Raw genomic sequence first — 21469 nt, 5'->3', positions numbered from 1 at the left:
GTGCATAATATAATATAATATAATACCGGGTCTTATATTAATTCCGACTAGATCTTATTTTCGGGGAAACACGGTAGGAGGGTGCAAATTGCTACTGGTTAAGATCTGAGAGCTGTGACGAAGCCTGAAAACTAAGAAGTAGAGTTTCTGGGAAATTGAAGAGAACTAAGGGGAGGATGTTATTGTGATTGACAGGGAAACAGATGAGATGCCCCATGCCCTCTGATCCCTAATATAAAGGAAACCTTTAAATAGTAACTGTACTAGACTTCTGATAATGAAGAAAATGTATCCCATGACTCCTAGGAGAGATCTGCATTCTTTCTCTGTTTCTTCAAGATGTAAATCTCATCATGTATTTGAAACAAAACACCCAAGAAATATCTAAGACATTGCCTAAGACTGGATTAAAAAAATAAAAAAAAGAAGAAGCGTTTTAAAAATGCAGACTATTGTAGAAGCCCCCTTACCCCAAATCTTGTGAATAACCTCCATACAATTATTTGTCAAGGACAAGTAGAAATCTTAGAAGTTTTCTGCTAGTGTTGGGTAGGCTGCAGCATGGGCTTCATGATTAGTTAGGTGCTGATTTTGCTTCCCTGTGGACAAGGTCCCTAGCTGGGCTCTTTTGTTGGTAGGGCCTCCAGCTGTATCCAGCACTTGGGTGGGGCTAGAGATGGTGCTCTGTGGTTGGGCAGGGTCACTGTCCATCTTCCCTTATCAGGTGGGGCTGTAGGCTATTGTCTACACAGCGTGTCTGTGTTACTATCTGGGCTCCCTTCATGAGCAAAGCTACAGGCTGTGTTCAAAATCAGGCAAGGTCATAGGCTGGGCTCTGCAGCTGGGTGGTATGTAGGCCATCCAGGGTCAAAATTAAGTCACCTTTGTTATGTGGGGCTGGAGGTTATAGGTCACAGCTGGGCAGGACTGCTGTGTGTGTTCCCTGCTGTACAATATGCTCCATGGCTGCAGGGATTCTCTGATTAGGCTTCCGGATTAAGCAGGACTGGAGTCTATATTCAGCAGTAGGTGAGACTTCAAATTTGTTTTCCTTTCTGGGCAATGCCATAGCATGAGCTCTAGCACTTGCACTGTTCCCTGGCTGGTGACCCAAACCATGCAGAACTGCCCAATAAGCTCCACAGCAGACGGAGTCACCGCATGACTGCAATTGGGCAGTCACTGGCTGGGATTTCAGCTCGGTTGTAGCTTCAAGGAGGAATGGGTCTGCCAAGTTCTGAGTGCTGATTGCTGTAATCCTTATACTCTTCTCTGTTTCTATATGATCCTTAGTGGGCAAACCTGTCAGATTTCTCCAGTGATTCCTCTGAGGGAAGAGCTAAGTGGGCCACCGGGGAAGTGCCCTGCAATACTGGGGGAGCTAGGTGTACACTTTGGGCTCCTTTTGCCACTAGAGAAACCATAGACCCAGTGAGGCCCTCTCAGAGGTTGCTGTGCGGGCTTGTGGGAGGGATCGATGTGGTCAGTAGCTGCTCCTCTTTTTCTTCTAATGTGGTCCTTTTAGGTCTCCATGTTTCAGGGGGTGATTCAGCCTTGCCCCTAGGTTCTGGGATTTTCACAATGGTACGTTGTTGATGGATCATTGATAGTTGGTCCTCTTGTGATGGGGACTTAAGTTAGGAACATCATATGGCGCCATCTTGATGATGTCATTCCTACTTTTTTTTTGGCTTTTATCTTCTATGTGGCATCCTCATTCTCTATTTATAGAAATCATTTTAGTTCTTCAATATCCAGTTCATTTGTATTTTTCTTTATTAAATATTCTCTATCTACATTAGACTCTTTCCAGTTCCCCGTAGTCCAGAAATGTGTCCTTTTTTTGTGTACTGTTATATTCTAAATGCCAAATACAATTGATAGTACGTTATATGTTTAATGACTGTTATTATTCTTTCATTGGAAAACAAATTTGATAGGGAAAAATATTGTCAACATACTGAAAGTGTGTGTGTGTGTATAAATTAGCATCTTAATACTAGATATTGTTTTTTAAATGTATAGCTAGATACTATTCAAAAGTACAGTTATATAAACTTGACATACAATCCCTAAGGCAGAACAATCCAAAATTTTATTTTTAAAAAAATCTAATAGAGATGATTAGTCTGAAGAATTTGTGCAGTTACTTTGTGTGTGTGTGTGTGTGTGTGTGTGTGTGTGTGTGTGTGTGTGTGTGTATGTGTATGTGTGAAACATTCTATTTGATCCTTTCTAGGCAACTGGAACATCTCGTAAGAGTAACTTAAGTTGATTATTATAAGTGTAGGCTTTCAAAGCAAGTTTAAAAGGCAGAGAATTATGGCCACTTATACTATACATAACTTCAATTGGAAGAAGGTCTTTTGGGGCATAATTTAGCAGTCATGGTAAAAACTGCCTTCTTGAAACACAAGATTCTTAGCCTAGGATACTTCAAATTTAAATGAAGGATGGTTCTACAATGATACTGATAACTTTTAAATGTTAAACATTTTCATTTAGCTTCTGATAAGGCATAATTGACACTGGTGTGTGTACTCAGAAGTCAGCAGAGATTATTAAGTTCCAGAATGATTATATTGGGGAGTCTTGGGTGAAATTGTGTGAAACTATGCCCATGTGTGTTAGTGCAAGCGATGGCTATGACCCTGTGAATGTGCGCTCAGTGTGGTCTCTGCTCAGCCCCTTCCACTACATGTTACTTGGAGGTGTTGTGGCAATGCCCTTTCTTTGGTGTTGTGTAATGGCACATATCATTACTGTTAGCTTTTGTTATAAAATCTGGTGGTATGCCATCAGGAGATGTTCATATTGGGAAACCTCCTGGTGCAGGTGCTCCCAGGGACATCAGTTTGGAGCTCAGAGGTGGCGTATGGCTGAATCTTTTCATTTCCAAGAGCAGCAGACAGGGGTACCCCCCTGTCACTCCAGGTGTGCACAATTATAAGGCTACATTTATTTTTTTATTGCAACATGCCTTCAGTCAGCGTACTTCTAGTTCTATTCAGTTTTCAAGAGTTGGTGTCCTAGACATTAGTTTTCTAGTTTTGAAGAACTTCTTTCATTCCCTTAATTCCTGGGTCTTCAAACTCTGATCCATCCCTGGGGTAAATTTACAGCTCAGAGGAGACAGTGTAACCATTTTGGTAAAGACAGATTCTCTTGAAGAACTCAAAGGTGCCAAACATAATTCCAAAATACAGAATTATCTTCATTCAGAAAGTTGGCTGCCAATCCATTCCAGAGTCCCAGTACCCTCTGGAACTTAACTCTCTGCAGGAAGCACTCCACGGCTTCTGAAAAATGGACAGGTACTCCTCCACAGGGGGGAAGGTAGGGGTTATGAGTCTATATCTTCCTCTTCACTGTATCAAAGGGAGAGGAGAGAGTCTGGATCACTGCAGCAGCCAGATAGAAATTGGCCAAGTTCTGCAGGAGACGGAAGTGATCTCGGGGCACATTCCAAATATTCTCCAGGCTTGAGTAAACAAGAAGAGAGCCCGCAGAGAAAGGGAGAGCACCTAAAACTGTAAGGGAATCCCCTCGTTAAAGGGCCAGGAGTCCTTCCTGTTGATAAACAGTACAAAAAGCATGGAGGATCCCCCCTGAAAAATGGTTCCAGCATGTTCTGCATAATTAAGCAGGTTTTGATGAGGTATAGGGTACATCACAGTGCTGGAAACTATTCCTGCTAGACTTCCTGCCATGATGTCTCTCCACTGAGACATATGGCCTAGGTCACCCATGGAGAGTACAATGAATTTGTGGTAAGCAGCGAGCTGTATGGCACTGTAAGGGAAAAGGCACAGACAAACCACCACGTTTGTATTCCACAGGGCCCAAGACCCTATACCCGCCATACTCTGAGACCCTGCAGCCCACGATCCGTAGCCAGGTCCCTGCATGGTGCTGACCTGGGCCAGCACGTTGGTGAGCTTTAGCTGCACTGTGAGGCTCAAGCTGAGTGGGCCTAGCAGCCCTCTGGCTGCCGGTCCGCCCTCCTGCTGCCACATCACTATCGTGCTGCACTGGCCAAGCCTTGGCCCGGGACACAGCATGGTTCCTGGGCTCCTGGGTGCTGGGTGGAAGCACAGGCCATGCTCCACACACCTGAGCACTTAATTAATATTATTGAATTGATGCTTTCGGTAAATTAAGTGTTCTGTAAAGATAGTCATATTAAACCTTTCAAGAAATAAAATCTGTTGCTTTATCATATGCTAAAGTATAATAAAATAAATTAGCAAATAGATTTTTAATTTGAATGAAATAAATTTAGTAGTTAAAATCGATAATTTTAACTTATATTTTATACCTCAGTAATGACTGATCAGCAAACTTGTATCAAAATCAAAATCACCTCTGAAATATCTTATGGCCAAAAAGATATATATAAAATATAATATATATGTATATGTATTATATGTATAATGTATTATATATTTATATATAATATATGTATTATATATTTATATATATTATTATATATCGTATATCATATATTGTATGTATATATCTAATTGCAAATAATACTTTCATTTGTTACATTCTGTAATTCCCTTTGAACAGATATCACTATAAAGAAAATTTACATTCAAGTATATATTTTTTCCTTGCACACGAACATCCTGCTCTCCACTATGCATCTGTTAATTCAGATGATAGCAATACTTAGGGAAGGAAGAATGAGAGAGAGAGAGAGAGAGAGAGAGAGAGAGAGAGAGAGAGAGAGAGAGAGAGAGAGAGAGAGAGAGAGAGAAATGAAAAAAAAAGAAGAGAAAAAAACGAAAGAAAGGAAACTAAATGCATTATACACTATTTACATTTTATTAGAAAGTTTTCTTTATATGCACATTAGTTACAGTTTTGTTATTTTCTTTACTAATTCAAAACATTCATTTTATGACTTTATTTCCAGAGAACAGATGCCAATGATGTAAAATCAAGAATAACGCATGTGTTACATTGTTTTGAGAAATACATGGAGCCTCTAATACTAAATTCAAGGAAAATGACTTAAGTTATTACCTGACATACTAGACCACAATAATGTGGAAACACATGAAACAACTGCTAGAAATAATAACCAAAGTTTATGTTACAAAAATATTGCAAAGTAATTAATGCTTAAATGTATAGGCACATTCTCAAATGCTCTGACTTTTTTACATATATAGTCAATACTCAGATTATTTTTCTGAGGAAAGTGAAGTATGAAGGCCTACTTTTTCACTTACACTTCTTAAAACTCAATTTCAAATCTGGTATTTAATCTAAAGTTGAGTATAGACAAAAGTATCATCTTTCTTATAGCCAAATGATTTTATGTTCATTTATTTTTAAATACTACTTAATAATTAAAGCTAAAAAAAAGTCATCTCTGCAAATTTCCTATTAAACCTGTGTCTGTAATTTTTTATAATAAAAGGAAGGATAGAAAATACCTGTATTTGTAGTGATAATGTTCAAGTTCCGTTTATAGTGACCTTGATATCCATGAACTAAATCAGAAGTTGTAAGTATATCCAAAAATATTGAAATCATTATGCTTTGGCATAGGCATGCTAAAATAATGGATCCTGTACCCTTTACCATGTAACACCCAAGATTCAACACAAAGTACCTAGACGATTGTCAATAAACATTATGCCTGAATCATGAAAATATATAATTTCAGATATAATCTCAAATGTGCTATTTTTTTATGAGAGTGGACTATAAGTAATTTGACTCTTAACTGAATAGATTCAGTAACTACTCATTTATAGTACCGTAACCAACATCACTTTAATCATTGTCCACTTCTTGAGTGAACAAAAGCCTGGATCATCATATCTGTCTATCTCTTACGAAGTTTCAAGAGGTAGAACTTCAAGGATCCAATGGTAGAAATAAAAGTGTATGACAAGATCAAGCAAAAGAATAAATGGATATGCCCAGAAGTTGGGGTTGTCTGTCATCTCCATGGTGGCAGTGGGATGCTTGTATTTTGGTTTCCTTTTAGGCAACATTACCTTTATGTCATCCATTCTGAAGAAAATAATTACTCCTGCTAAAGCAAAAATAAATCATACCCCTGAGATCTCTGAATTTTCATTTTATTGCCATGGTAGCTTCTGAAGATACCAGTACTTCTACAATCCAAAATACTGTTGTTCTTTCCATGACAAAATCAACCATATCATAAAAAAATAGTAGGAAAAAAATGCACAATTACCAATTCCATGATGATGAAATTTGCAGTATACATTTTTGGTTAAAGTTTCTTCTACACTTTTTACAATGATTTTATGAACATTTGCATAATTTTCTACTACTGAGGGATAGTACATAATTTGAGGCATCACCAAACCTTAGTAACATAGGCATTGACTTTTTACCTTTTTCCAAGAACTTTATTTTTTGTATGTTGGACATAACACAAAATGTTTATTAATAAAGAATATAAAGAAGTTGTATTTTACAATGGTAGTCAGAATACCATTTCTCTTTCATAAGACCTACATGCTTTGTTGCTGGTTTTAATTCTCAGGCTGTCAACTAATTATGCTTGATTTGTGATTTGACAAGTATTGAATTATCCATGCATCCTCAGATGCCACAGGTTGAATTTTTTAAGTCCATTCATTAGTGTTTATAAACAATTTTAGTTTATGACACACTGTCATGTTAACAGATGGCAAATGTAGTTGGCAAGTAAGTCTTCTTAATTCCACTCATCTCCTCTTCTTCTGAGTCCCTCCTTGTTATATATTGTACCATTAGTGCTTAAATCTGGTATTCCCTCTTTGCCAAGTACTCATTTAAGCTCATATATTCCCTATCCTATTACCATTGCTTCATTGCTCTGGCCTTCTGTTTCAGAATCTCTTTCCACCTGCTTTATTGTGAATGCTCTGCTAAATATATTTTTCTCTGTGTATATATCTGTCTCTTTATTCCTTCCTCTCCCACTCTTTCAAATATAAAATTGACCCAAAGATCCTATAGCAGTATAATAACTGTTAGCTTTGTTCCTAGGTTATACCATTGTCTGTCTATATCTTAATATCCAAGTAAAACTGTTTAATGTGTACCTTCAGCTCTGTTAATTAAACCACACTTTACCCTTTTCCTTAGTGTATTTTCTCTCTCGCTCGCTTTTTTCTTTTGTTCTATACTGCTCCCTCAGAATTACAATTTGTTTTTAATTCAGATTGACCTTCCCCCCCGCCCCCCAGTTGGTTAAGATAAAAAAACTCTTTCCACTAAGACCTGTCTTCTGTCTCACTTTTGCTGATGATAAGTCATCTTGGGCTGGCCGTAAGCATTTTTCAAATTTGCTAAGGAGATTCTGCAAAAAATGGGATACGTTTTGTTTAGGTTTAGATTGACATATCCATGGGCTTGCAGTCTCTTCCATGACTAGTATTACTAGCTATATGCATGTAGAAAGGATTCAGGAGTGTTTATATATATTTGCAAAACCAGAAATCACATGAAAATGCTCTGTAGAACTAGGATCTGAAGTATGTAAGCAGTAGAAGGGGGGACAAGTTTAAATTATGTGGAGCAGAAAGTAATCTGTGGGAAGTTCATATAATCATTAGATGTGCGATTGTTAAGAGAAGGATTTGTTGCTCAACAAGGCAAAACAGAAACTCTCATGTTAGTAACATATTCAATTATTCAGCCCTTTCTTAAGGAGCCCACCATTATATTTTATCAGTGTCAGCTCCTAAAATACTTGGATTCAGTCCTTCCTACACAGTTTTTCTTTATATGAATAAATTGCCAATATTTTAAAATAAGGCATGTTTTTGATGCACTTAGCGTATCTGAATCATTTTTAAATATATAGTTCAGTGGCATTAAGTATTTACAAAACTTACAAACTGAAATTCTGTACGCATTAAATGAGAACTCTTCGTTACCTCTTCCCCCAGCTCCTGGCAACCAGCATTCTATTTACTGTTGCAATGAATTTGACAACTCTAAATACCTCACATGAGTGAAATCATACAGTATTTATCCTTTTATGACTGGCTTATTTGACTTAGCATAATTTTTCAAGATTTATCCATGTAGCGTGTGTCAGAATTTCCTTTCATTTTAAAGGTGAATAATATTCATATATATATATATATATATATATACACACACACACACATATATATATATATATAATATACACACACATTGGAATATTATTATATACATTGGAATATATGTGTGTGTATATATATATGTATGTATATATATGTATGTGTGTGTGTGTCTATATATATATTTATATATATATATATATGTATAACCCATTTTGTTTATTCCTTCATATGTCTAGAGACACTGGGGTTGCTTCCACCTTTTTGGCTCTTATGAGTAATGCTGATATAAATATTGCTGTATAACTATCTTTTTGAGTCCCTATTTTCATTTTTTTTAAGTATATACCCAGAACTAGAATTGCTGGATCATATAGTAATTCTGTTTTTTAATTGTTTGAGGAACCAACATACAAGGCAATTTTTAAATTAAATTTTCTGCTTTCTTTTGGAAAAAAAAGAATCCAAAAATCCAGGAAGATCAAGTTGTCTTTCTGCCATGGTAGAGGTTCTGTAGCAAAGAAGATGCTTAGTCCATCACAGGGAGCGTGAGTCTTTCAGTTAGACACAAGACCCTTTTCTACAACACTCCACTGTATTACTTGCTTGCCCCTCACAAGTACATATTTTTGAGACTCATGGCCTAGAGCTTAAGAGAATCAGTATAAAAAGAGTGATGAAAGAAAGTAGGAAAAAGGAAGAAAACCACGAGTACAAATGTGCTGGTAATGGGCTAGACTTGAAGGGGAGAGAGCTATAACATCAGGTAAAAGATTTAAAGAAATTATATATAAGAGGAAAAAAATGTCCATAAATATTGGGGTTGACTATTTTAGAATGTTTTATGAATGTGTATAAAATTGTGTTGCCATGGTTTAGTTAACTAATATCAGTTTCCCAACATCCTGGCTCAACTTTCAGTTTTCATATTAGCTGTACATAATTATATAAAGTACAAACTTTGCCACTAGGTCTTGAGTCCACAAATGGCTATGTAATTAACAGATGTACAGCGTAATCAGTGGCTAATTATGCCATTTCTTTCAAATTTTGTCAGTGATGGTTATGCACATCTGTTAGATCATGCACAGACAGGAAAGCATGTGGTTGTGTTGTGTTGTCTCCCTGTCTTCCAGTGGTAAATCCACGTGGCATTTTGCAAAACTGGATAATCAAAAGAGAAAATTGGCCTGCAAAGAAGGAAATGCAACAGAGAAACAAATTGATAATGCTGAAGTGAAATTTGAATAGAATTTAAGTGGAGTTATAGAAGAAAGGAATTGATTGTAGGAATGTTGAAATAGCCACCATTGAAGAAACTCTAGAGGAGGAACTTAATAAAGGCAAATTTTATCTACATAAATGAGAAATTTGTTGTGATGAAAGAATCAAAATGTCCCAGAAGAAGTGATGCTGATGAAACACACACACACACACACACACACACACACACACACACACACACACACAAACACATACACAGGCAAAATCTTCACATTTAAGAAATTCCGGAAATTTTTTATGACATTGAAAGTGTAAAGGATAACATGTTGGAAACTGATCCATGCTTAGAATTGCATAGGCTAATTTGCAGAGGCTACAAAAGATCCTCACTCCATATTCAAAATTACATGAAAAGGAAGGAAGCACTCTTGGTGAGGTTTTTACAAATAAACAAAACACTTTAATTCTCAGTGTTTCTAATATTCTAATTGTGCACTAAATAGTTTCTCTTGCTTCTGTTTTCCTATATATGTATAATTGTCAATAAAAAAGCCTTTAATATTTGACAAACATTTTTCAAGTTCATAAAATAATCATAATTTTTCCTCATTGGTTATTAAGATAGCTTAGGATGGCTTCAGTTTGTGGGATCATTTAAATGTCTTTGTTCATCCTTGTTCTTGAGATGGATAATCACAATGCAAAGCAAATGTACTAGTAGAATGTAGACACACTTTAGAATAAAAATGGGCTGAGTTATACCTTAAGCATTGGCATTTTATACAATGCGATTTGGGGCAGGATATTCAATCCTTTTAAACTTATTATCTTCATCATTGAAGTAGAAAGAACAAGGTACTTGTTAGGAAGATTACTGTACAGTGACTATTACAAGGTTTATTAAAGCAAGTGTTAATTAGTAAGTATTATAGTTGGTTATTTAGACTTTTTAGGTAGTTTGGAGAAGATAACAAAAGTGTGAGTAAAAGGCTAAAAGGTTTGGACTTTATGCTATGGTAAAGAGAAAGTCATTGGGGGTCGTATACAATGGGACATGATTAATTAGTGCCTTGTGAAGATTAACCAGGAAATACTGGGCATGATGGATTAGAGAATAGAAGGCCTAATGTCAAAGTGTAAATTTGGAGTGTAGAACAATTAAACAGGTATACGTTGATAAGACAAATTAGTAAGCCCTTGATAAACATTATTCAATGTATAAAATCTAAAGATAAATAATGTATATTTGTTTAATGCATTTAATAATGATTTAAACTATTGGTAAAACTATGATTGGAGAAAATCTTGGAAGGCCTTATGTGCTCTCATAAGAATGTAATTATTTCACCAATGTATTCCATGACTTTTAGGGTTTTTCCAGTGGGATTTTTATGAATTTCTTTTCAATGGCATCGGTATTAGTCAGGGAGAATTAACTGCTATGACAAATGACCCGGAATCATTGTGGCTTACCAAAATAAAAGTGCATTTTTCAGACCAGAGAGAGTCTGTAAGGCAGGGACAAGGCTTGTTTAATCATATTGTTCTGCGATCTTCTGTGGCACCAGAATTCTCCATTGAAGTCTCTCCATTTGGAGGAGCTGAGAAGAGGGGTCTAATGGGAAATCATAGAGGCTAGACCCGCAAGTAACATACATTGCATTAGCCAGAATCCAATCAATAGACCAGGAAAGTATAACATGTACATGTAGAATTGGCTCTATCCAGGGAAATACATTTTGGGGTTACTTGAAATATGCATGTTGGCGTTGTCCTGATACTTGTTTCCCTAAAAGAAGTTTTCAGAGGGAATTTCAAGAATGTGACCTTTTAACAAGGCTGTTAGGGATAATATGTCACCAAACAACTATTTTATATCAGAGTCCTAATGTCTGCTAGAATCTTTTAAAATCAGAAAGATGTGAGGAAAAAAGGGAATAGATAACAGTGTGTATCTTAATGACAAGAGTCATTAAGAAGCCAAGGATGACAAAAATTCAATCCCAGGATTTTGAAGTAAAAAAAGGAAACAGCTGAATTCCACAGATGAGATTAGAGATCTGAAAAAGTATAGATTATCTATAAATAGGGTGAAATTATACATCAGTTTTTATGGCCAAAATCCAGTTACAGTTGTAGTCCCAGCAAAATTAAGTACCAAATGTGTCCCAGTTTGGACGATAAATATTATGATTATTTTGCTCAGAAGGGTGTAGCTAAGGGAACTTAATCAAGTAAATTTGAACTGATTTTTAAAAGAGTATTGCCTAATTAACATTTTAAGCTAAAATTGCTTAATAAGATTAACCAAATTAATTGAATAGGTCTATTCTAAAAAAAGACTTTACTTTTGGCAAAAGAGTTAGAGTTATAGCATCTTAGAAACAGGGGTTCCATACAATAAGGGTATGTCAGTGTACCTACAACAATGTCTAGGGGAGATATTTCAGAATAAATTGACGCAGCCATGCAGTCTGCTGAGTAGAACTATTCCTACAGTAACTACAAATGAATTACAAATCACTTGATGACATTGGTCATAAATATCTTCACTGAATGCTCCTTGTTGTGATTGTGTGCTTCACCCACAGTGTGCTGATCAGAATTGTCTTCCCAACAGAGCCTTCTCACTGGAAGAACTTGCATTGATCTTCAACATATACATTTTGTAAAGTTTGCCAGTTATGTTATTTTAATGACATAAGAAATTGAACCCTTGGATTTTACATCAGTCATTTTTGTTTGGTTAGTGTGAGTCAGGTCCTCTTGAAAACAACAGCACCTATGGATAGTGGAAAATATTTTCAGAGCCTGAAAAGTTGAGACCAAGAGCCTAGTCCTATTTCACCCCCAAAATTATCTTCCTGAGGTCCTTATTAAAGAACCAGCTTCTCTCTCTGGATGGAAAATATGTGTGTGTGTGTGTGTGTGTGTGTGTGTGTGTGTGTGTGTGTGTGTATCAGTTTCATTTGGTCAATACTGATGTTCAAAGGAATTAAAGAACCCATGAAGTTTATTTATTAAAAAAACCTATTCTCATTAAACTTAAGTATTTGTAGAGTTAAGGATTTTTTGTTGTTGTTGTTGTTGTTGTGGTCAGCTCTAGTGTCATATAAATCTAAATGAAAATAGCAAGATGACGGAATCTACAAAGAAATAAGTGTAGGCCTGCCCTATACTTTAATTATAGGAAAGCACATATTATAGTCAGAAATTTGAAAGCACCTCGGAAGTCTGCAGTGAATATTTTCAATGAAACAGTGATGGTTGAATCCTAATGACAGTCAGGGTGAGATTTCACAAACCATATTTAGTTTGAAGGAGAAAGCATTAGTGCTTATGTGACAAAGCTGATAAAGTCATCACAGCCCTGTAACGTTAGAGGAAATTTAATGATTCCCAATCATTTCCTTCCAATTGGATTACTCTGTAGACTTCAGAGCATATTCAAAACCAGCTTCCTTCCTGATGAAGACTTTATGCGCTATATAAGTCAAGACAACAGATATTTCAATGACAAAGGAGACAGCAAGGAGAGGTGGCATTGCCAGGCCAAGCAGACAGGAAACCCAAACGTGTTCAGTTTTCGTAACAAATTTTTTAACTGGCATCTCCAACATTAGAGACATGACAAAAACTGACACAAACAAGGGTAGTGAATCATAATTGATGCTTGTCAAATAAGAACAGAAAAGAGACACACTAGATAGGCTTTTGGCATTTGCACTTAGAATTTGTTGAGGGAGCATCGTGCCGAGAGATGGAGAAGGAGGAATGAATATATTGAGAGAGAAAGAAAGAGAATATGAATGGTTGTGCCTTTAGTACAGTAATGTAATTGCTAGTTTGGAGATAAATTATTTTTCTGTGTATGTTAGGGATGATTTGATTGATAGTGATAGCATAAAAGAAGGCATTAAATATTAAAAACGTATGAGTCATCTCTCTCTCTCTCTCTCTCTCACACACACACACACACAAACACACATGCCACACATATACATATGCTTACACAAAAATGTGCATAAAACTATACTTGAATGAAGACCTAAACTATTCATAATATTTGCATTTATCTTTGTGCATAAAAAACTCTTATTTGTACTATATCAGCTATGGATAGCGTTATTTGAAAGGACTGCACATATTTCAAGAGATGAACTTTTCATTATCCAAATATAAAGATGAATGTAAGGGATTTTTAAAAGTGCTGAAAAGTTGGTGAAATTATAGTTTGGGAAAAATTTAGTATAATTTTATTCTCAATTATTAACCTTGAAATCAGGAAAAGAAATGCTTTTCTAAGTCCTCTTGATTTTGTTGGCCTAAAACTTTGCAATATAAATTAAATTTGCCTGGGTTAAATAAACATGTAATATTAACATTAAGGTATTGTTTCATAGTTCTATGCCATATACAGATTCCTTTTAATTGTACTGATATATTTGAGAAATAGATAATTCAGGGAAGTGACAGAATGCATGGCCTAAACTTTTTTTGTATGTTATTTTTTTGACATTCAATATTATTCTATATTAATTTAAAGTTGTACAGCATAGTGCTTAGACATTTATATAACTGCAGAAGTGATCCCCAGACTAGTACCCACCTGGCACTATTCAGTTACAGTATTACCATATTATTGATTATATTCCCTATGCTTTACTTTACATCCTGTGATTATTTTATACGTACCAATTTGTATTTCTTAATCCCTTCCCCACCCATCTAGCACCCTGATAAATCTAGTACCCATCTGACACCATACATGGTTATTACGATATTATTGACTATATCCCTTATGCTATGCCCTACATCGTCATGACTATTTTGTAACAACCAATTTGTACTTCTTAATCTCTTCCCCTTGTTCAGCTACCCCTACTGATCAGGCAACCATCAAAATGTTCTCTGTATCTATGAGTTTGTTTCTGTTTATTTGTTTTTTGTTGTTGTTGTTTAGATTCCACTTATAAGTGAAATCCTATGACATTTGTCTTTCGCTGTCTAACTTTCTACACTCAGCACAATGCTATCTAGGTCCATTCCTGTTGTCACAGATGGCAAGATTTCATTCTTTTTTTATGGCTGAGTAATATTCCATTGTATATACTATGTACCACCTCTTCTTTATCCATTCATCCACTCAGGGACACCAGGTTGCCTTCATATCTTGGCTATTGTAAATAATGCTACAATGAACATATGGATGATCATGTCCTCTAGAAGTAGTGTTTTGATCCCAAAAGTAGGATTACTAGGTCCTTCATTGTCTCTTGTTATAGTCTTTGTTTTAAAGTATTTTGTTTGGTGTAGGTATTGCTACTCCAGCCTTTCTGTTTGTTTATTTCCATTGTCATGAAATATTTCTTTGTCCATCCCTTTACTTTCAGTCTGTATGTGTCTTTCGATCTGAAGTGAGTCTCTTGTAGGCAGCATACATAAGGGTCTTGTTTTATTATTCATTCATCTTATCTTATTCTTATCTTATCATCTTATTCTTATCTTTTGATTGGAACATTTAATCCATCTACATTGAAAGTGATTGTTGATAGTTATGTACTTATCACCATTTTATTATTGATATTTATTATTATTATTATTTTGTCTTAAAAACGTTCTCTAAGATTCCTTGTAATATGGTTTGGTGGAGAAGAACTCCTTTAGCTTTTCCTTATCTGGGAAGCTCTTTATCTGTCCTTTGATGTTAAATGATAGCCTTGCTGGGTGGAGTAATCTTGATTGTAGGTCCTTGCTTTCAATATTTTTTGCCACTCCCTTCTGGCCTTCAAAGTTTCTGTTAAGAAATCAGCTGAGAGTCTTATGAGATTTCTCTTTTAGGTAACTAACTGCTTTTCTCTTGCTGCTGTTCAGATTCTCTTTGTATTTAACCATTGGCATTTTAATTATGATGTGTCGTGCTGTTGGCCCCTTTGGCCATATCTTGTTTGGGACTCTCTGTGCTGTCTGGACTTGTATACCTGTATTTCCTTTGCCAGATTAGGGAAGTTTTTGTCCTTATTTCTTCAAATAGATTTCCAATTCCTTGCTCTCTCTCTTCTCCTTCTTGTACTTCTATAATGCAAATGTTGGCTTGCTTGAGGTTGTCCCAGAGACTCTGTAAGCTCTCCTCAAATTTTTTTTTATTCCTTTTTTTTTTCTTTTTGCTGTTCTGATTGAGTGTTTTCTGCTACGTTCTAAATCTCTGATTCAATCTTCTGCTTCATCTAATTTACTGTTCATTCCCTGGAATGTATTCTCCATGTCCTTTGTTGTATTTTTTTTTTTCATTTCTGACAGGTTCTTTTTTATATTTTCCATGTCCATTTTTATGGTTCCTATCTCTTTGTGGATGTTCTCTCTGAGATTATCGAACATCCTTATAACCAGTGGTTGGAACTCTGCATCTGGTATATTGCTGTCTCCTTTCTTTTTCTGGAGCTTTGTTCTGCTCCTTTATTTGAGACATGTTTGCTATCTCCCCATTTTGGGTGCCTCCCTGAGTTTGTTTCTATATATTAGGCAGGGCTGCCATGTCTCCTGATCTTAGTAGAGTGGCCTTACGTAGTAGGTGTGCTGTGAGGCTCAGTGGCACACTTGTGTGCTACATTCTTCCTGGTCCACTTGTGTGGTACATTCCAGGTATATCCCTAGTGTGGGTTGTGTGTGCCCTTCTCTTGTAGTTGAGTTTCGATTGCTGTTTGCTCGTCAATGGGAGGGATTGACTCCCAGGGTTTTTGGTTGTGAGGATTGGCTGTGACTACAGTGGAGGAGCTGTTCTGCAGGAGCTGACCCTACAGAGCAGGATCTGCCTCAGCAGGGCTTTGGTGCCTGCCCAATCTGCCCCTTCGGTGTGTCATACTTGGAGGCAGATTTGTGATGATCCAGCTTGTTTTAAAACTGACTACTGGGCATGCCAGCCCCAGGGTCACCTGTGAGGATACCTGCTGCAGGCTAAGTTCTTCTGCAGCCCGTGCTCCTACCCAGGCTACCCAGCAGGAGCCACAGAGCAATCCACTGATGGCCACTCCCTGCATTGTGCTTGGAAGCACCTTGAGAGGCCAAGCCATGAACCAAGGCCGGCTGCCAGGCTTAGGGATGCTTAGCGAGAGGTACAGGTCATACTCAAGCCAGATGTTGCTTGTCTGGGTTCCATGACCCTTTGAGAGACCCTAGGAAAGTCTGCAGCATGAGCCAAGGCAGGCAGTTTTTATGAAAAAGCCACTGGAAGCGGCTTTGGTGTGCCTGAGAAAGTTGGGTGGGCCAGGGTCTCAGAATCACCAGTGTGTGGTGAATGAATGGTTCAGGCAGCTTGATGGAGACTCAGATATGGCTGTTGCCTGTGTCTGCCCACCAGGAAGGGGGAGGGCTCAACAAAATAATGGCTTCCACCACCTTCTCCTCCTGGGAGAGAGCTGCCCCTCCAGCTCTTGTCCTAAAGCCAGACAGCTCAGTTTTTTTCCTGTATGTCCCTGTTGCCTCTCCAGCTGCTACCCCAGAGCTGGAGCTCAGAGACAGTGATTTCATGGGTAAGCCATGGGTGGTCTCTTTAAGAAGAGCACCTGGTACTCCAGCCTCCCTCCGTCTCACTTGTCACAATCTCCACTGTTTTTCACAACCAGAAATAGTACATCTCTCCCTGGCACTGGAACCCTAGGGTTGGGAGCCTGGTGTGGCACTGGGACCCCTTGCTTCTTCAGGAGTGAACTCCACAGCCAAGATATCCTTCCCAATTTTTAACGTTCACATGCAAGTACGGGGCTAGGCTGTTCTGAGTTTCTGCCCCTCCTACCAGTCTTAAGGTGGCTTCTTCTGTATGTCCTTAGTTGTATGTCTTTGTTTCAGAAAGATTTTAGGTGATTCTCCATGATGGTTGTTTTGTAGGTTAGTTGTAATTTTGATGTGGTTGTGAGAGAAGGTAAGCACAGCATTTACCTACTGTGCCATCTTGACCGGAACTCTCCATGGTCTAATCTTTTCTGAAGAAGTGTAACTACAAATAGTAATAACAAAAAAAGATCAGTTGATATCTCAGAAGGACAAAATCTCTAAGCAAAAGAAGATTAGTATGATATAGGTTAAATATTTAAAATCATTTTAATAAACAAGCAGACTAACAAAATTCCTGTTGGTTGAACATAAACTATATTGGAGCTAGAAATTTATTTCTAATTTTGTATAATTGAAATTGTTGTAGGTCCAGTGAAGTTCAGAAAACTGCCACAAACTTATTCATTATTTGACTTTGTATCACAATGACATGTCTGCCTTAACTGAGATGGAAGTTAAGATAATTATGGTGACTTATGTACAGGTGGTCTGACACCATAACGTGAGTTATCTGCTTCACCAATATTTCTCCTTTTAGCATCCTGCTTAAATTATCTCAAAGACTTTGAGGTTTTATTTAATCCAGAGCCCTATCTTCAAAATAGCTCATTATCAAAGGCCATGTTTCAGGAGTTTTCTAAATCCTCCGAATTAAAACCATTACAAATATGTTCTTTTCTTTCATTCCTTAAAACCTGTGAAAATTTTATAACAATGTTTCTTAAAATTTCCATGTTTCTATTCCATCCATGTTCCTTGTAGGTCACAGCAGATATATCTTTGTCTACCCAGACCAACTCTACCAAAGCAGCACTAATAGATTATCTTACGTCACTACCATTTTATATCCTGTTCACTACCTTCATAAAAGGTATCAGGCTTAGTCCCAGTTCTCCTAATACCTAGTCCAGAATTCCCTTTATTCCATCAAAATCCATGTCTTATTTCCATATGATCTTTTTTATTTTTTCATTTTTATTTTAAAATGTCAAGTCGCTAAAATGGAACATTAGTTCAATAATGAACTTTGATGGAATGTCAAATGAAACATATCCCAGCTAAGACAATGCCTTATCCAGCAAAAATAAGTCCTAGGGTGAAACATTTGCAACGTATGGCTCCAAACTGTTTTGTGACAATTCCTATGAAAAAGGTAAACATATATATTTCATTGACGAGTATGAAGAGCACTGTCCTTGGTTCTCTTGAAATAATAAACCTGTAGGACAACAATAGAGTCACAGGAGACATTTTCTTAGAGGAAGAATATCCTAAGTTCTATAAGTATATGGATCTAGAGGGAAGAGGACAGGCTGCTTTTAGAGATTGGAATAATTTAGGTATAGGACGAGAGCGGAAAGGTGATGGGAGCAAGGATAAGATTGAAAGAAGTACGCATTGATGATTGTGTTCAGTGTGTTATTTCATGAGCATTCAATTTTATTAGACTAGAATTTTCATATTTGAAAGAGAACAGAAATACTTACATATGCACGTTGTAGATAATTTAAAAAACTTATGTGATCTCAAAAATCTCTATTTTTTAAAAGCGATAATTATTACTGAAACATTATTTACTTAATAGCGTTATTACTTAAGCATTCAAACGTAAACGTTAGTTTCATTTGATTTGGTTTTGTTTTACTCGGAGTCATAGACATTTGCTGTTTTTATGTGCAAACCCCTTGACTCTTTAGTTAGTAATTTATTTTGGGGGGGGGGGTTGGGTAGTTAGATTCCTGTTTTTGTCCGAATAATGGGAAATGAGAACACTGAGACAATGACAATATATAGCAGGGGCAAGACAAAAACTTGCTATGGTTTATCAGTCTAGTCTTTCAGAAGTTGTTTATGTTGCTCTGCCTCCCGGTGCTGCCACTTGAATTTCTCTGAAGAGGACCTGCCATACATATCATACCTAGAGACCACTCACTTACCCACCGCTTGTATTTCAAACCTCAGGTTGTGAATCGTTTTTTATGTAAAGTCTCTGTTGCAACTACAATCTTGTAATTAATTCCTTTTGACCCCACACTTCTCTGACCAAACAGGATTAGGTGTTTCCTCTGCTTCCATATTCTTGCTATATGGCTCATCACACTGAATTTGACTTATCTGTCTTCCTTACTAGACTAGGGACTTTTTGAGGGTCAGGTGTTCTGATCCTGTGGCTCTTAGTTCACTAATTGGCATAGAAAAGTTTTATGTATAATCATAAACCATGAACAATATGCTTAGCTCTGGGCTACATGCACATTAATTTTTTTTCATTGAATAAATTGACTCATGGATGTATGCAGTTAGTATACTCATCATGGGTGATATATATTACTCATTAAGATAATCAAAATAGATTTCTCAGTACCTTACAGCCAAAAGATGAAACAAAGTATTGTAAATAGTGGATGAGATTGCGTAATCGAAAGACTAGTTTCTGTAACACTATTTATTTTTTATAACACATTTTAATTTGGCAGAGGAATATATGGAGTACATATAAACTAAATAAAACTGTAAATTTTGGCATATTTACACTCCTAGTTTAGAATAACCCTCTCACTCTTGTCCCAAACAATGTGAAAGTATTATCTTAATTTCCCAGGTCACTACTTAAGAACTTGGACTATTAAAATTATCATTAAAAGTTCAAACAAATGCAATTAAAATTTTTGATTTCAGGTCTTAATTTCCAAGTAATGATCTTTAAAATAAAAATTCCATAGTAGGAATATGGGAAATAAAATTTTCAAAATGTATTATTTTATTACTTGTTGGTGTTTAGTGGCAGCATATGCTGAGTCCATTGAATCACATATTTTTCAACATGTAGGATATTTATATAAGACATATTTATGCTCAGGCATGGGGAATTTTGTTTGCTACCTAACTGCTAAGTGGATTCATATTTAAATGTAAATAACTTTGCAAGTGCAGTGTGTTGAAATTACTAATTTTCATACTAGACATTTCAAAATTTGCATGTATAATTGTACATTCCTTCATGCAAATAAAAACTTAGTTTTTGTCCTCCTGGAAAAGGTATTTATGTATTTATCTCTGCATACTAAATGTGTATGCAAACATTTGGATTTGCATATATACATATTTATTGTGTTTATGTACCTATTGGTTTTATATAGTGCACCTACACATTTTACTTTAAATGTGATAAACACTGTTATGCTTTCTCCTAATCAGGTGTAGAGAAAATGTTTGTCATTTGTCCATAGTATCTGAATTTTATGAAAACTATTATCTATTGAGAATATAGGGGGTGATTTCTTTTAAATAGATTTTAAAATATCAGATATGTAAGAGCTCAGAAACCTTGTTTATTTGGGGAATGGTATTCAAATAACAAATATGCATTTAGTACATATATAAATTAAAACTTTTATAAAAGGGGGCATATTTGGGTAGGATGTGTTAAGGGACTTCTTAGACCTGGATACTATTCACTGTCAGCTCTGCAAACAATATGATGGAAAGACACAAAAATAAAAGTTTACTATATATTATGTATGACTGCATCCACACAGATTTCCCACTCACATATGCTGCCTGGGACATGGAATATGTCACAACCATTTTGTACTCGATTCTTTTTTTCTAACTATAAGGGTTGGTGTTGTCATAATACATATTTAGCTTCTGAGATTGATGAATTGCTTCAGTGAACAAGATTATATAGCATACTTTTTCCTATCTGAGTCAATGTTTTCCTCAATACCATGAAGTAAATGAAAATAAAATGTTTAAATCTACTGCTTATGATAAAGAAGACCAAATCTCATTCTAATAAATGTGAAATACAGCTTGTCATGTTCTTTTCACTCTGTAGAAATGCTACCACAAGGCTTTGCCAGTTAAGTCTAATATGTTGACATTTATTTTTGCTGCAATAAATGTTAGGATTATATTTTTGCATTAAATTCTGGCATTTTTAAAGATCACGATGACAAGTAATTTATTCCTCAAATCACTATGGTTTGTTTTTACTTTTTGAATATGGATTTGGCCATGTGTCTCCAAGGCACGGTACAAAGCATATTTCATATGTTTTGCAACCTATTAGTTTGATTTAAATCCACTTTTTCCATCTGGATTTATGCAAGCCTTCCTTGATGTTATTTGCTCTGAATTATTGCCTAGAAATAATCACACTGAATCCAATTTTACACTGGCTGTGTGGCCTACCAACTCTGTCACTGTAAAGCTTTAAGGCTTTTAGTTTGTTTCAATGAAGGCAATTCCTCAAATATTCTATATATGAATATGTAATGTGCTATTTTGACACACATTTAAAAAATTTTTCTCTCCCGTCCTTA

General features: G+C 36.1%; 1 protein-coding gene across 1 annotated transcript; it reads right to left on the bottom strand.

The window, feature by feature from the left end:
* Positions 1-3007: 3007 nt before the first annotated feature.
* On the bottom strand, positions 3008-4061 carry SLC25A43 (solute carrier family 25 member 43). Its single transcript, XM_033105770.1, is given in 5 exon segments — positions 3008-3137; positions 3139-3218; positions 3220-3606; positions 3608-3659; positions 3661-4061. Coding segments are annotated over 5 exon segments (1050 nt in total).
* Positions 4062-21469: the final 17408 nt, after the last annotated feature.

The sequence above is a fragment of the Rhinolophus ferrumequinum genome, chromosome 5, assembly GCF_004115265.2.
Source record: "Rhinolophus ferrumequinum isolate MPI-CBG mRhiFer1 chromosome 5, mRhiFer1_v1.p, whole genome shotgun sequence".
NCBI lineage: Eukaryota > Metazoa > Chordata > Mammalia > Chiroptera > Rhinolophidae > Rhinolophus > Rhinolophus ferrumequinum.
This window is presented reverse-complemented; position numbering and strand designations above follow the sequence as displayed.